Source organism: Vombatus ursinus, unplaced genomic scaffold (genome assembly GCF_900497805.2).
Source record: "Vombatus ursinus unplaced genomic scaffold, bare-nosed wombat genome assembly UNPS02004350.1, whole genome shotgun sequence".
Taxonomy (NCBI): domain Eukaryota; kingdom Metazoa; phylum Chordata; class Mammalia; order Diprotodontia; family Vombatidae; genus Vombatus; species Vombatus ursinus.
The window spans coordinates 1-16,601 of record NW_020944128.1 but is presented as its reverse complement, the minus strand read 5'-3'; the positions used below and the strand labels follow the sequence as shown (position 1 = coordinate 16,601).

The 16,601-nt window shown below is 49.4% G+C and overlaps 1 protein-coding gene across 1 annotated transcript in view; it reads left to right on the top strand.

The window, feature by feature from the left end:
- LOC114023078 (calcium-binding protein 7-like) overlaps nt 1–16,441 on the top strand; it is a gene marked incomplete at its 3' end in the record, with an annotated part of 29,973 nt that extends 13,532 nt beyond the window's left edge. Inside the window, exons 2-3 of the mRNA XM_027835570.1 lie at nt 11,361–11,504; nt 16,329–16,441. Coding sequence (XP_027691371.1) covers nt 11,361–11,504; nt 16,329–16,441 — 257 coding nt within the window. The remainder of the gene's footprint in view (nt 1–11,360; nt 11,505–16,328) is intronic.
- Nucleotides 16,442–16,601: the final 160 nt, after the last annotated feature.

Below are 16,601 nucleotides of genomic sequence, written 5' to 3'. Positions count from 1 at the left end.
TACTCGGAGTCCACTATGAGAAGTGAAAAGGGTGGAAATCAGCCCCAGGGGAAAGTCAGGATCCAGTCTATGCTGGACAGACTAGATAGAATCCCTTGTGGAAATTCAGAACCCCTGGTTGGGGATACTTTTTAGGTGTTAAGAGAAGAAGGAGGCCAGCTCCACCTGCCCTCCCTCACCCATTGTCACTGCCAGATAGGGAGGAGGAAGGGAATTATGATGGAGTAGAAAGAGCCCTGGGTTTGTGGTCAGAGGATCTGAGTGAAAATACTACTACTGCCTCTGCCTACCTGTGTGACCCCAGGCATGTCACTTCATCTTGCTGGGCCTCAGTTTCCTCCTTCGTAAAATGAGGGGATTGGACTAGATGACTTTCAAGGTCTCATCCAGCTCTAAATCAACCCATAATCCTTTGTGGGTGGAGAAATTGAGGCCCAGTGACATTAAGTGACTCTCCCAAGGTCACACAGCAAGATGGCGGCAAAGCAGGAACCACGACGCAGGAGTCGGGACTTCTTTCGTTCGTCTGTTGTTGTTGTTGTTGTTTTAAAGTTTTTGCAAAGCACTTTCCACGTGTTATCTCATTTAATCTTTGCAAGAACTCTGTGAATCAGGTCCTATTATTATCCCCATTTTGCAGTTAAGGAAACTGAGGCAGAGAGAGGTGAAGTGACTTGTCCAAGATTTGTATAGGGACTAAGTAGAATTTGAACTCAGGTCTTCCTGCCTCCAGGTCCAGCGACCTACCCACTCTGGGCCTAAGTTTCTCAGCCAAAAGGCCGCACCCAAGGACCTAGAAGGCCACGTGTGGCCTCGAGGCCACAGGTTCCCTACTCCTGAGTCTAGGGAGAAGATAATACTAACGTAAATGAATGACTGTCCAGTGGTCGAGCGTCTGGTGTCTGAAGAGCAGTTTTGTGGGGGGAGTCCTTCCCAGGAGCTTTGGACCAGGCTGTGGTGACAAGTCCCATCAGCTCCCATTCCTGCCCAGCTTTAAATTTAAGGCTCGGGAGCATGAGATTATCCCCATCCCAGGCATGAGGACCCCGAGGCTAGGAGGGGAGCTAGGAGCCCCAGAGCACCGGACTTCATGTCTCAGGCACCCTGGCCCCCTCTAGCACTCTAGGTCTCAGGGTGGCTCCTTTGAGGGTGGGAGTGGGAGAAGGCAAGTGCTTGGGAATCCTGTCTTACCCTGTCTGCCATGGGGAGCCTTCAGACACCTGAGGGGGCTTTCTTGCCCTGGGAGCAGCCGGCCTCCACTTAGCAATTGCCCTGGGGCTGGGTGTTGAAAGCCAAGGGCTCAGGAGGTATGATGGAGTGATTGTGAAGAATGGGGGCCCTTGTCACTCTGGCCCCAAAACCACGGGGGTTACAGGAAAGACCTTGCTGTGTAAGCCTGGGAAGATGAGCCTCTCCCCAGAAAGCTCATGGCCCATTCTTACTGTCAAAATTTAGGGTGATGGAAACGGTAATCCTGGGGAATGACGGCCAGGGCTGACCAGTCAAACCTTTGTTTGCCGGCTCTGGGTCTGTCCTTCTAGGCTGGGGGAGTGAAGCCCTGAAGTCTGGCACCAGCTCCTCTGTCCCTCTCCTCTTGTGCCCCACCACCTCTCAATGTCCTTGGAAAGAAGCTGGCTAACAGGGAGCCCAGCATCCTCTGAGCAGGCACGGGACAGGGAGGGAAAGGGCAAAGAACATTCGCCCAAGAAACCCCAACACCCCACCCCCATTCCTGCCAGGCTCAGCCCCACTGCTCTCAGAGCTCGCCACGTGACCTTGGACAAATCTCTTCCCCTTGGTGGGCTTCTGTTTCCTCCTTGGTGAAGGAGATTGGACTCGATGGTCACTTCTAGAAAAGAGGGAAGGGCACGGGATTGGGGAGCTGGGTTCCCATCCCCATTCTGCAGGTTGCCACCTGGGGGTCTTTGAGCAAGCTCCTTCCTCTCTGTGGGCCTCAGTTTCCTCCTCTGTAGAAAAAGAGTTTCAGCCATCCTCTGGATATCTAAGGGAGGAGGGGGAGGAAGGCCATCAGTGTTTCTTGTGCCAGACCTGAAGCCATTCTCTTGGAAGGATTCTCAGTCCTTGGGAGCTCCAGAGTTGGCTCAGAAAGATGATCTATGGACAGCTGGCAGGCTGGGGGACCATCTCTCCAGGGCCAGCTGCCCCCCTTCCCCCAGAGAGCCACTTAAGGAGATTGCATCCTGTTGAATGATGGGGTAGGAGAAAGAGGAGGAGGCTGGCTGGGGAGAAGGCTACAGGGACACTGCCCATGTCCCTTCTTTGGGGGCAGCCATGTCTCCTGTCCAGCATCAGAGAGGCAGCATCTTGGGCCAGACAGAACCCTGGCTGGGGAGTTTGGAAACCTGAGGTCTCTGCTAATAATGTGCTCAGTGAGTCTGGGCCAAGTTATTTCCCTTCTCTGGGTCTCAGTGATCTCAACTGCAAAATGGGGGTGTTAATGGGGCCCAAGTAATGCCCCATTCCTTTTCTGGGGCTGTGGTGAGTGGGTTTGCCCACGTGAGGATGTGAGAAAGGGCAGAGTCTTCTCCTGACAGACCAGCCTAGCAACCCTGTCAAAGAAGGAAACAAGCTTAGTCTGGCATGACCCATTCTGGGTGGGGCCAGGCTCAATTTTGAGATCTCTTCTAGCTCAAAGACCTAAGATTTCTATGAACTCTTCTGCCCTTGGTAGGCTTTTCTCTTTACCATCCATCCAGTCCAGCCTGGTGACTTGATTATTGAAGAGATCCTAGTCCAAACAGGCCAGTGTCCTCAGTCATTCCTTCACCCCCACCCCTTACGACCATGTAGGCCATGCCCAACACCTCAGAACCTAGGTTCTTTCCCCTTCCTCCAATGCACTTCTCCTCCCTCTTCTCTACTTGACCCTAATCCTCCCAGCTTGAATGCCCCCTTGAAGCCTTCCCTCACCACCCTGCTCCAGAAGTCTCTCTGAGCCTGAGGTCAGTACGCAACATTTGAGCACATGTACCATGCTCTGTCTCTGTCTCTGTCTCGATTTGTCTGTCTATGTTTCTCTCTGTGTGTCTTTGTCTCTCTCTGTTTCTCTCTGTCTCTGTCTCTCTGTCTCTGTCTTTGTCTCTCTCTCTGTGTCTTTCTCTGTCTCTCTCTGTTTCTGTCTCTGTCTCTCTGTCTCTCTCTCTGTCTCTGTTTCTCTCTCTATCTCTGTCTCTCTGTCCCTGTCTCTCCTGCTACATGCCAAGTCATTTGCCCATGTGAGCCCTGGATCCCCAGCTAGACTGACTGAACAGACGAGTATGGCATCGAATGCCTCTCCATCTCTTTTGCCCCACCCAGCAGGGCCAGGCACACAGGAGGTACAAGGGAGAGCCAACCAAGCTCAGAGTCGTAAGACCTGACCTCGATTCCAACCTCAAATTCTTCCTTGGCATATGACCTTATACAAATCATTTCCCATTGAAAAGGCTCAGGTTCCTTATCAATGAAATGGGGAGAATGATTCTTCCCCTCTCTCCTTCCTAGAGTTCTTGTGAGGGGAAAAATACCTTGGCCATAGTAAGTGTTTCATAAATAAATGAATTTTTTTATTCAAAAAAAGTTTTTTTATTGCAATTTTCTGTTTCTTACATCACCGTAGTATCCCTGGATCCTTCATCTCTCCCTCCCAGAGAGCCATCCCATATGACAAATAGTATTTTTTGGAGAGGAATAAATCAGTGCAACAGATCGATACATTGAAAAAGTGCAAAAACGTGTGTCATTTGTCACACCTGTGGACCTCCCACCTCCACAAAGGGGTGGGTTGGGGGGGTGAGGTCTTTTCATCCCTTTTCATTCAAGTCCCATTCACTCTTTTTTCCCCCAATTTTTATTTTTAAAATTTATTTATTTATTTTTAGTTTTCCATTCACTCTTTATAATTTTGTGACATTCACTTCTGATGTTTTGGTGTGCTCTTGTTTTTTCTAATTACATTGTTGCATTCACTGTGTATGTTGTTCCTTGGCTCTGCCGACTTCCCTCTGCGTCAGTTCATGCAGCTCATTCCGGGTTTCTCCGAATTCATCACACATCTCATTTCTCACAGCTCAGCCATACTCCCTGACATTCACATACCACAATTTGTTTAGCCATTCCCCAGTCTGTGAGCATCTACTTTGTTTCCAATTCTTAGCTTTCACAAAAAGTACAGCTATAAATATTTTGGAGCATATGGGGACTTTTTTTTTTTTCAATGGCTCCCTTGGAGTATAAGCTCAGTGATGAAGTTTCTGGTTCAAAAAGTAAGGATGTTTTAGTCCATTTATTCATTTATTTATTTATTTTTGGCTAGGCAATGGGGTTAAGTGACTTGTCCAGGTTCACACAGCTAGTAAGTGTCAAGTGTCTGAGGCTAGATTTGAACTCAGGTCTTTCTGACTCCAGGGCCATTACTGCCCCTTAGTCCCTTTATTTGAATAATTCCAAATTGCTTTTCAAAATGGTTGTCCCATTTCATAGTTCCACCAACAATGTATTAGTGTGCCTATCCTTCCACAATCCCTCCAACATTGAATATTGCCATTTTTGGTCATCTTTGCCAATTTGCCAGGTATGACGTGAAACCTCAGTGTTGTTCTGATTTGCATTTCTCTTATTATTAGTGATTGGGAGCATTTTTTTCATGTGGTTGTGAATACTTTGCAGTTCTCTTGAGAATTATTTATTCATGTCCTTTGACCATTTTTCTGCTGGTTTTATAGCTATTAGTTTATTTATATACACACCCACACATATATGTACATACAAATATACATACATACACATTGTTTACATATTTTAAATACCAAACCCTTATCAGAGAAATATGATACAGTGATTTTTTTTTCCCATTCACCCACTTCCCTTCTTATGCTCAGTGCATTGATGTTGTCTGTGCAGAAGCTTTTCAGGTTCACGTTCCCTCTTCTGCTGTGGACACAGTCTAATGCTCCTTCAGTTCCTTCACTTCAGTCTTTGTTTAAGGTGGCCCTGCTCCCCCAGCTCTCTTCCCCTCACCCTTATCCCCTCTTCTCATTTGATATCCCCCATCCTCTCCTCCCCTTCAACTAGTCTTGTTCCTTAGTTTAACATTTTCATTCTTTTGCACCCCTTCCCAAAAAGGATTTGTCTGACTCTGCATTATCCCATCTTTCCTTTCTGCTTGCTCTGGACCCTCATCCTCTAATTCTTAGTTCCTATAATTATCCATCTTTCTCTTCTGTCTTCATGCTATCAAAGCTTCCAATGTATCCATTCTAGGCTCTCTCCTCTAGGCACTTTCTGCCACTGCCTAAATCAATGCTTTTTCAATGTAAACTTTAAAATACTCTAGAAATTGGAGCAATGCCTAGTCTTACCTGCTAGCTTAATGAAAAATCTCTTGGCGTTGCTATGGCTGGGCAGGGGTGATTCTCCACGTCTGATCTGCTCACAATTCCATCTCTGCCTTGTACCTTTCTTTTGAGACCCACCATCCCAACACTCTGCTCCCTCACCCTAGGGTGCCACATTTGGGCTCCTGGCTTCAGAATCTGGAGGGAATATGAAAGAAGGTGAAGGGGCCCTCACTAATGGGGAACATCAGTCCCCTGAGTCTGCTCCGTGTTTCTAGAGCAGAAAGCTCTCTCACTAACAATTAGGCATTCACTAAGTGCTTAAAACCCAAGGGCAAATGCAGAGAGGAAGACAGAAGGGAAGGACTGGAGAGAAGACAGAAGCAGTATGGGACAGCTAACAGAATCTCTCAGGAGAAGGCAAGAGGCCTGGGTTCCAGGCCTCCATCTAACACAGACTCAGAGCCTTTCTTACAAATTCTAGTACATAGGGCAAATTAATTTGAAGGTGAGGCAAGGTGAGCAATGAACAGTGTTCCCACCCTGTGGGGGAGCAGTCTCACTAAAGGATGGAAGGGCCTGTTTCCTCTCCAGGTAGTGTGGCCTATGCTTCCATGGCACTGCTGACCATCTCTAGGAGGAGATGGGGAGTGGGATCATGGGGGAGAAGGGTATGTTGGTGACACGACCCTCAAGGGTAGCAAGCTCTGTCAGGTTGCTGGGTTGTTTGAGGGAAGTAGGAGACCTCAGCTTGAAAGTGTACCCCCTTGGGGCAACTAGGTGGTGCAGTGTATAGAGCTCTGGCCTTGGAGTCAGGACGACCTAAGTTCAAATCCAGCCTCAGACAATTGATACTTACTAGCTGCGTGACCCTGGGCAAGTCACTTGACTCCGATTGCCTTACCAAAAAAAAAATGTGCCCCTGCATGTCAATGCCCTAGGAAAAAAGCCTCACTGGGTCCTAATCACGGCCCTAGACCAACCTACTGTGGGGTAAGTCAGCATGTATTGGGCCCTTGCTATGGGCAAGGCCCTGGACTGCTCATTCTGGAGGACAGAGAGATGGATAAGACCTGGTCCCAGGAGTTCACAGAATCTTTAGAATTATAAGAACCCTTAGTGGTCTCTTGAACCCATCTCAGGGAGGTAAGGAATGCACTTAGTCAGATTTTTTAAAAAGCACCTACTATGTGCCAGGCACTGTGCACTGGGGATACAAAGAATGGCAAAAGGCAATCCTGGCCCTCCAAAAGTTCACAGTCTTAATGGGGAGACAAGATGCAAACAACTATGTTCGAATGAGTTCTCTATGGGAGGAGAGAGAAGGTAATCTCAGAGAGATGCCACCAACAGTGGAGAAGGGTCAAGAAAGGCATCTTACAGAAGGTAGGATTTGGGCTGAGATTGGAAGGAAGCCAGGGAAGCCTGGAGGTGGAATGAGGAGGGAGAGCAGTCCTGGCAGGGTGCACAGCCAGGGTAAATGCCTGGAGTAGGGAGTTGGAATATTTTGTGTGACAGCACAGAAAAGAGGCCAGTGTCCCTGAATTTTATATTTGATCTTGGAAGCAATAAAGATTCACTAGAGTTTATTGTGTGGAGGAATTAAATGGCCAGACCTGGGTTCTGGGAAGATCAGTTTGAGTGAATCCATCTAGATCAGGGCCAGATGCAATGTGCCATTAAGAGAGGCATGGCCAGAATGTTGTGGAGGTCCACGCTTCCTTCTGGATCTCAGTTTACCCATATGTATAATGGGGAGTATAGACTGGATGATCTCTGAGGTCAGTCAATCAGATTTATTGAGTGCCTACTGTGTGCCAGGCACTGTGCTGTGAGCAAGGATTTCAAAGACAAAAGTGAGACATTCCCTGCCCTCCAGGAGCTGAAATTCTGCTGAGAAAACAGTATGTTCCCGGAGAAGTGGTTCAGACAAACACTAGCTACCATCACGTGACTGGAAGGTTTGACTCATTTGCTTGTGTGAAGGGAGCTCTGGCTTGAAATCACATGATTGTGGGGGGTCAGCTGAGAGGGAGCTTGGAGGTCAGTAAGTAAGTAATTAGAACCTCTAATTTTACAGATGAGGAAACTGAGGCCCAGTGGCTTTCCCAAGGTCACTCAAGTAGGATAAAGCAAAGCAGGACTCTGGGGTCCTCTGACTTCCCTCAATCCAGGTCTCTTGGCCCTACACCGTGTCTCCTTTTCCTCATGACCTGGGTTTGAATCCTAGCTCTGCCACTAACCCCTTGCATGACTGGCTAAGTATTTCATATGCGGGCTCTGGGATCCAGTTTCCTCATCTATGAAATGAGAGGGTCTGAACTGATGATCTCAACTATACAGTATGGTGAGGGTAGAGGTCCTGGGTTCCAGCACCCACCACTTCCTCACGTGTCTGACCTTGGATACCTAGCCTCTCTGCTCTGTGCCTCAGTGTCCTCCTCTGTAAAATGAGAAGAGTGAATTAAATGATCCATACTGCATGGAGCGCCAGGCCTGGAGTCAGGAAGACTCGTCTTCTTGAGTTCAAATCTGGCCTCAGATACTTACTAGCTGTGTGACCCTGGGCAAGTCACTTCACCCAGTTTGCCTCAATTTCCTTATCTGTAAATTGAGGGGGTTGGATTAAATGATCTCTAAGGTCCCCTCTAGTTCTCAGTCTGGAAAGAAATTTAACAAAAGGGGTGGAGACAAAAATCATCTTGGAAACACGATGACATTTTTGTTCTGTTTGGACTTAATCTGAGGAGTATTCTGACGTTCCAGTTCTATGGTTCTTGGTCTTTCTCTTCCTGCCTCTGTCTCTGAGTCTGTCTCTCTGCAAAAATGCATTCAGACATGATCATGGAGCTGCAGTATGACAGTGGAAATAAAGCTGACTTCAGAGTCAGGAAGATCTAGATAAAAGTCCTGCCTATGACACATACTGGCTGTATGACCCTGAGCAAGTCACATGCCCTTCAGTGCCTTCAGGAAGATCTCCAAGACAACCTTCCATTGCAAAGGATGGGTTATCTGCATTGCTACAGGGAGTTTCCTCACCTGGGAGATCCCTGTTCCAATGAAATCATAGGTCCAGTTTTTAAAATTGGCAGTGTTGGTCAAACCATTGGACAATCCCATCCAACCCCATTAATGAAGTGTCCAAAGAAAGGCCAGTCAATGGATGTGGCCCGAGGCTGGAGGAGGAAGAACATGCTGGGAGGGTGGTTAGGCTCAGTGGAAGGAAAACCGTCTTCGCCATGGGAGCTGTCCAACAGAGGAAGGCGCTGCCTCAAGAGGCCTCATATTTGATCTCAAGAGGCATCACGGGAGGTCTTCCTTTCTAAAGTGGAGTCTTGTCTGTGTCTGGTCTGGATTCTTCTCCATGTCCTTGAGGCCTCTTCCAATTCCAGAATCCATGATTCAGAGTCTTTCCAGCTGGAGAGATCAGAAGTGCTGAGTCCCAAAGGAGAAGTGGGATTTAGAGAGGGAGGGAAGAGAGGAGGGGAGAGGACACAGCGAGGAGAAAAGGGGCGGAGGTGGGAAGACTCAGAGCATCTAGGGGGCCACTGAGGTGGTCAGCCCGGCTGGAGCAGAGGGCTTCGGTAAGGAGCAGCAGGAGGTGAGCATGAAAGCACATGGAGTCATTGCAATTGAACAGATTTCAAAAATTCCGCTTCGAACCTGCTCGTCAGGTGTTTGAGTTTTTTGGTCAACGCCTTCCTTCAATGCCTCTTGGCAGTGTGGGGGTGACCCTGGTGACCTGATCAAAGTCTCTGCCCGTGGATCCTGGGTTCTAACAGACCCCATCAAGCTAGAGACACTTTGAGTCTGTCTGGTAACTGACTGCATGCCTCTTATTTCATTCTTTCAGGGAAGATGGAGGGATGCAGATTAGACACTAATATAATAATTAATAACAATAATAATAATTAGCATTTATATCACACTTTAAGTTTCACAAAGCACTTTACAGATATTGTCTCATTTTATTCTCACAACAGTGCTGGGAGGAAGTGCTGTTCTTATCTCAATTTTACACTTGAGGAAACTGAGGTGGACAGTGGTGAGATGACTTGCCCAGGATCGTATAGCCAGAGGTTAATTTGAACTCGGATCTTCCTGACTGCAGTCCCAGAACTCTTACCTGGCTGGATGGCCAGTGTAGTTGTTAATGGTGCAGGGTCAATGTGACAGGAGCTCTGCAGTGGAGTACCTGTGCTTGGTCTCTTGACATTCGGCATCTTAATCAATGACGTGGATAAAGGCACAGATGGCAGGTTCATCAAATGTACAGGTGACACTAAGTTAGGAGGGAAAGCTAACCCCTGGGTGACACTTGGGAGCCAAATGGACCTTGCCAGGTTAGATCACTGGGCTGAGTCTAGTAAGATGAAGTTCAGTAGGAATAAATATAAAGTCTTGCACTTGGTTTCAAAAAATGATTTCTACCCATAGAAGATGGCAGAGGCCTAGATCAATAGCAGTTGTTCTGAAAAGAGTCTGGGGGCCTTAGTAGATGGCAAGCTCCCCCAAAGTCAGCAGAATGATGTTGCTGGCATAAAAAGTAATGTGATCTAGACTGCATCCAGAAGGGTAGAACCTCCAGGGCTAGGGCGGTGATGGTCCCACTGGGTTCAGCCCTCCTATGCCCTCATCTGGAGTCCTGGGTTTGGCTATGGACACCACAGACATGGAGAGTGACCAAGATGGCGAAGGGCTTTAAGTTCATGACGTACAAGAATCAACTGAAGGAAGTGGGCATATTTAGCTGGGAGGACATGAGATCTGTCTTCAAGGATGTAAAGGGCTGCCACAGGGAGGGGGAATTAGCTTTGTCCTGTTGGCCCCCGAGGGCAGAACCAGGAACAATGGATAGAAATTACTGTGAAGGCAAATGAAAGCTCGGTGTCAGGAAGAACACTTCCTAGCAATGAGAGATGTCCCAAAGTAGAGAGGTGGTGGGCTCCCCTGTAGAGGCAGGATGACTCCTTGGGAGATGAGTCATAGACAGAATTCCTTCATGTGTGATTTGGACTAGATGAGGCAGCGAGGTAGAAAGAGTGTTGGACCTGGAGTCAGGAAGACTTGAGTTCAAATCCAGCCTCAGACACATACTTGATGTATGACCTTGGGTATGTCACTTTCTCAGCCTCAGTTTTTCATCTGTAAAATGGGAGTGAGCACCAACTTCACAGGCTTGTCATGAGGATCCAATGAGATGATATGAGTAAAGGGCTTTAAAAACCCTAAATCACTCTATAAATGCCCATTGTTATATGGTTGTGGCCCCTGAAGCCCCTTCCAATTAGATTCTGTGATTCTATTGCCTGAAGACCAGCCTAGCTGCACAGAGAGGCTTGTCATGAGTCCAGCCACAGCTTGGCAGCTCTCAGGCTAGAGGGGTTGGGGTCTCCATCAGTGGGGATGGAATCATGGTGGGCAACAGCAAGAGTGCTAGAAGGAGAATCAGAGGATCTGGGTTCAAATCCTAGCTCTGATGCTTACCACCCGTGTGACTGAGTCACTGCCTTTCTGTGCCTCAGTTACCTCCTCTAGATGACTTTCTGCTTTTAAATCTCTGATCTTTGATATCCCAGGACCTTCAGATATTTTTTGTGTGTTGTTTTGGTTTTTTTTGTTTTGTTTTTTTTGGCAATTGGGGTTAAGTGACTTGCTCAGGGTCACAAAGCTAGTAAGTGTCAAGTCTGGTCTGAGGCCAGATTTGAACTCAGGTCCTCGTGACTCCAGGGCCAGTGCTCAATCCACTGTGCCACCTAGCTGCTCCAGGACCTTCAGATATTGAGGAAGTTTGGGTTCGTCTGTTGTTTTTTTTTGTTTTTAATGCTTGGTTGGGTTTGTAATTCAGGAAAAGGCGAGGGCTCAAGCATGTCTGGCAGGTCAGTGCACCTCCCTCAGATACAGACCCCAATGTAGTGGATGGGGGGCTGTGAGGCAGGGACCCAAGAGCAGAGCCTAGGCCTGGAAGGGACAAGGAAAGGGTCTCTGGGCCTTGGTGAGCCAGGCTCCTTCTCCCCACAGAAATCCGTGAGGCCTTCAAAGTGTTTGACAGAGATGGTAATGGGTTCATCTCCAAGCAGGAACTGGGCACCGCCATGCGCTCCCTGGGTTACATGCCCAACGAGGTGGAACTGGAGGTCATCATTCAGCGGCTGGACATGGACGGTAACCCCCTCCCTGGCGCCTCGGGCCCCAGCCTGCCCCCACTCCCCCCAGGGAAGCCAAGCCTTCCCATCCACCTGAGTCTCCCCTTTCTTTCTGTCTCTGCTCCTTGGAAGAAAGAATGCCAGCCAGTGGGCCAGGAGACCAAGCCTCCCATCCTTACTCTGATCTCACTACGCGCATGACCCTGGTCCGATCACTTCCTGCTTTTCTCATTATAATCCGCTCACTTTCTCATGTCTCCTCTTCCTTTCCCTCTATCTCCTTTCCATTCTGTTCATCCCTCTTAGGGCCCCTCCTCCATCCGGGGCTATGCCCCTTGCCCCTCCGGTGTTCTCCCCTCCATCCTCACCTTGTCACTGTCCTGGCCCCAGCCCTGGACATCCCTGCCTCCATGCCGCCCCTTCCAGACCTCCTTCTAGGCAGACCCAGCTAAGGGGAGCTCCCGGCAGGGAATACGCCACCTGCCAGTGTCAGGCTGCGTCTCTGAGGAGCCTCCACTTATTTCTCTCCTCCTCCCCCATTTCCCTGGGCCCACCTCTTGTCTTCAATGAACAAGGGTGGACCTTTGAGCTTCCCTCTGCCCACACCCCAGTGCCCCTAACAATGAGTGGCCTTGGGTAAGTCATTTCCCTCCTTTGTAAAATGAAGCAGCTGTTGCAGATGACTCCCACGGCTCCTTCCTGTTCTCAGTCCTACGTTCCCATGCTCCTAGAAGAGATGTCAGGGTGTGGCAGAGAACCCTGGATGTGACATCAGGACGCCCGGGTCTGAATTCTAGCTCAGACACTTAACCCGGATCTAGGAAGGGCACATCCTTTCTGCTCCCTGGGCCTCGGTCTACTCCTCTGATAAAACCTCACCCTCCCCACCTCAGTGGGACATTCTGAGGGTCACCAAGCGTGCTGGAGCACCTGGGTTCGAGCCCTGGCTCTGACGCTTACTCGCTGTGTGACCTCAGGCAAGTCTCTGGGCCTTGCTTTATATTATATGTGAAATGAAGCAGGGCAGAACAGCTAGCCAGTGAGGCTGACTTCCGCTGAGCTGGTGTAAGTAATGACAACGGCTTCCACTTGCAAAGCCCTTTTCTGACAACTACCCTGTAATATGAGGGGTATGTGTGAGTATGATTATCCCTGTTTTACAGATGAGAAAACTGAGGCCCAAGGAAGGGAAGGGGTGTGCCTAGGGTCAAACAGCAAGTCAGTTAGAGAGCAGAACATGTCTCCTAACTCCTGGGTCATCAGGTCTTTATTGCAATGAAAACTGAAGTGAGGAAACTGAGGCATGGAGAGGTTAAAGAATGCCAAGTGGCTTTGATGCGGTCCGTTACACAAAGCTCAACATATGCCTTGTCTCCTTTGTTCTTTTCAAGGGGCCTTGTGAGGGAAGGGATGCAAATATAATTATCCCCCTTTTGCAGGTGAGGAAACTGAGGCACAGGGAGGTTAATTATAATAATGCACATTTGCATATTGATTTATGGCTCACAAAGTGTTTTATGGATTTCATCTTATTTGATTCTCATGACCCTGTGTGAGGTAGTGAGAGTGTTTTTATCTCCATTTTACTGATGAGGAAACTGAGGCTCCTTGTACACACTTTCTCTCACCAGGTGGTTTTGGCTGTTGTCCCATCTCTCGGGCAGAGGGCAGTCAATGACTGACCCCAGACGACCTGACGTGCCCCAGAACTCTGCTCAGACACAGAGCCCATTTTTGGACCGTCTGGCAATTCCATCCGCCATTCCCCTGTGGCTTCCTCACCTGCTCCCTCCCTGTATGCCTCTTGTCTCCTTCTCTCCTCCTCCCATTCACCCCGCTCTCTCTGTCCTGTCCTCTGAGGCTGCCCAGAGCAGCTCCCACACACGGGCCAGCTGAGGAAGCAGCATATGGTAATTAAGTGGTAGGGCGCCTGTCCTGGCCCCGGCTGGCCCACCAGGGCTCATTAATATGCCTCCTCATTACCTCAGCCTCCTCCCTGCTGTTTGCTGAGGAGCCCTCTGGCACAGGGAAGGTTACACTGTGCCCCAGGCAGCCCTGGTAACAAGATGATCAGAGATGATCACCCTGCTGGCCACCCTGGGGCCTGGGGGGCCAGAGGGGGGGGGGTGTCCTGGGGGAGGATGGAGGGAGGGAGGGAGGGAGGGAAGGAGGGAGGGAGAGAAGAAGGAAGGGAGGAAGGAAGGGAAGGAGGGAGGGAGAGAGGAAGAGAGGAAGGAAGGGAGGGAGGGAGGGAGGAAGGGAGGAAGGAAAGGAGGAAGGAGGGAGGGAGAGAGGAAGGAGGAAAGGGGGAGGGGGAAAACAAGGAGGAAGGAGAGAAAGAAGGAAGGAGAGAAGAAAGGAGGAAGGAGTGAAGGGAGGAATGAAAAAGGAAGAAAGAAGGATGAGCCAGACTGACAGACCGGGCAGCTTGAGGCTGCTACATGGCTGAAGAGCAGCAGAAGTAATAGACCAGGAATGAAGCAGGACAGTGGGGCAGGAGGAGTCCCTGGGAGTCATGGGGTCCATCTCCCCGCCTTCTCACGGGCTTAGTTTTCTCATCTGAGCTGCCTGAGGGGTGTTCTGGGCAAAATGCTGCATTGAGAGCCAGAGGACCTGGGTTTTGACTCTTGCTGGCTGTGTGATCATTGGCTAATTTCTTCCTCTTCCGGGCCTCAGTTTCCTCTTTTGTAATATGCAAAGATCTCCCAGGTCCCTCCAGCTCTAAATCTCGGATCCCTCATTTAGTCATTCCACAAGCATTTATGAGGTTCCTCCTACTGAGGCACAGATAAGAAACAGGACAAGAGGGCCCTGCCCTTGGGGAGCTCCCATTCTACCCAGCTCTCCCTTCTCTCCTCACTTCTTCCTCTCACTCTTTCAGGGCTTTCTGCCCCATTTAGTCCCTGGACCCCCAAGGTCCCCAGCTCGGGGCTGACCATAGACAAACCGACTTTTGTTCTGTTCAGGCCCTGTCTTCCCACCTCCCTCGTAGTAGGACCTCCAAGGGCTCCCCAACACCGGCCCCCAGCAGGGGCTCCTTGACGTCTCCCCCCGGGAAGCCTGTCCACTTGCCAACCCCTGCCCCAGCCTCTTTGGCCACACAAAGCCCGGCCTCATGCTTCTGGCTCTTGGGAAATGCTTCTGATGTCTCACAATGTCCCCCAGGCTCACCGCTGGGGCCAGTTCTAACTGTCTCCTCTCCCTCTCCTTGGTGGTCAAACCAGCGGCCATCAGTCAGCTGTGTCAAGGGTGGCAGAGGACTATGCACTCAAAGCTGGCCTTAGAGATGATGTGATCCCACACCATTGGGAAACTGAGGCCCAAGGTCTCACAATAAATGGGAGAGCCAATTGTGACCTTAGCGGAAACTCAGAGCAAACTCTGGTTTTGCTCTTTAAAATGGTGACTATAGCAATCAATTAACCAATCAGCAAACATTTATTAAGCACCTACTATGTGCAGGGAGGTGGCGCAGTGGATAGAGCCAGGCCTAGGATCAGGAAGACCCGAGTTCAAATCTAACCTCAGACATTTATTAGCTGCGTGATCCTGGGCAAGTCACTTCACCCTGTTTGCCTCAGTTTCCTCATCTGTAAAAATGAGGGGGTGAAGGAAACGGCAAACCACTCCAATATCTTTGCCAAGACTCCAATGGGGTCACAAAGAGTCGGGCATGGCTGAAATAACTCAACCTCAACATGTGCTAAGCATTATACTAGGATGATTGAGATACAAGAGCAGAAAGACAATGATGCCTGCCCTCGAAGAGTTTACATTCTATTTTTTAGGAATATGTACACACACATAAGCATTAAAAGTAAATAAAAGAAGTCTTCAATATGTACACAAATAATACATATTGAAAGTGTGTATACTTGGTAGAAGGGAGACCCTAGGTGGGAAGGTGAGAATCAGGGAAGATGTCTGGGAGGAAGCGGCTTGAGCGGAGCTTTGAAGGGAACTAGGGATCCTTAAGAGGTTGGGTTGAGGAGAGAGAGCATTCCAGGTGCGGGGAGCACTGTGTCAGGAGACCATAATAAGAGTCAGACACCTTTGGGTGACTTCGGGTGCGTCTCCCGTTGGTGATATCCCCCCAGGGCTGCCAGCTCTAGCTCGGCTTCTCACTCTCCTGGATTTACCACCAAGCCCCTCCCCCCCTTTCCCTTTCTACCATTGTCTTCCCCATTAGAATGGAAACTCCCTGAGGGCAGGAACTAGCTTTCTTTTGGCTTGCATTTGTAGCCCTAGAGCTTAGCGCAGTGGCTGGCACACAGTAAGCACTTAATAAATGCTTGGCGACTGACTTATATAAAGCTTGAAAATCTGCAAAGTAGATAAACTAATAGTGGAATTAGGAGGGAAGTAGACTCCTGCTGAATAGGGCTTCATTTGGCCGACAAGCTAACGTCTCTGGTGTGTTAAAGTCAGCATGGCTGACCCCAGACCTCCCTCTATCCCTCTCTTCCTCCCTCCATCCCTCTATCTATTCACTCACCCATCTATCCATCCATTTATTCATCTATCCACCCACCCACCTACCCACCCATCCATCCATCTATCCATCCATTCAACAAACATTGGGCCCCTACTGTGTATGAGGCCACACATTCAAATCTGACTTTTTCAAAGTTTTTAATCACATCTGTTATCTCATTTGATGCCAGAAGCGATCTGGTGGTATTCCGTATGCTCATTTTATAGATGGCAGACACTGGGCTCTAGAGAAGGAAGCCACTTGTCCAAGGCTGACCGGCAAAGAACAAAGCCCGGCTCCCCGGCCCCCCCCCCTCCCCTTCATGACTCCCCCCTCGGGCCCAGGCTCACTCCCTCTCTGTGCGGTTAGGTGATGGCCAAGTGGACTTTGAAGAGTTCGTGACGTTACTGGGGCCCAAGCTGTCCACCTCGGGGATTCCTGAAAAGTTTCACGGGACTGACTTTGACACGGTATTTTGGAAGGTAGGAGCTCCCCACCCTCCCCTGCCCTGCAGGCCTGTGGGAAGGAGACACCCCAGTAAGGGTCAGGTGCCCTGCAGGCTTAGTGATGTCTGGATCAGGCTCTGAGCCGGACTTGAGGAGCTGGGAGTCAGAGGTAACCGAGAGGCTCAGGGAGCTGCCT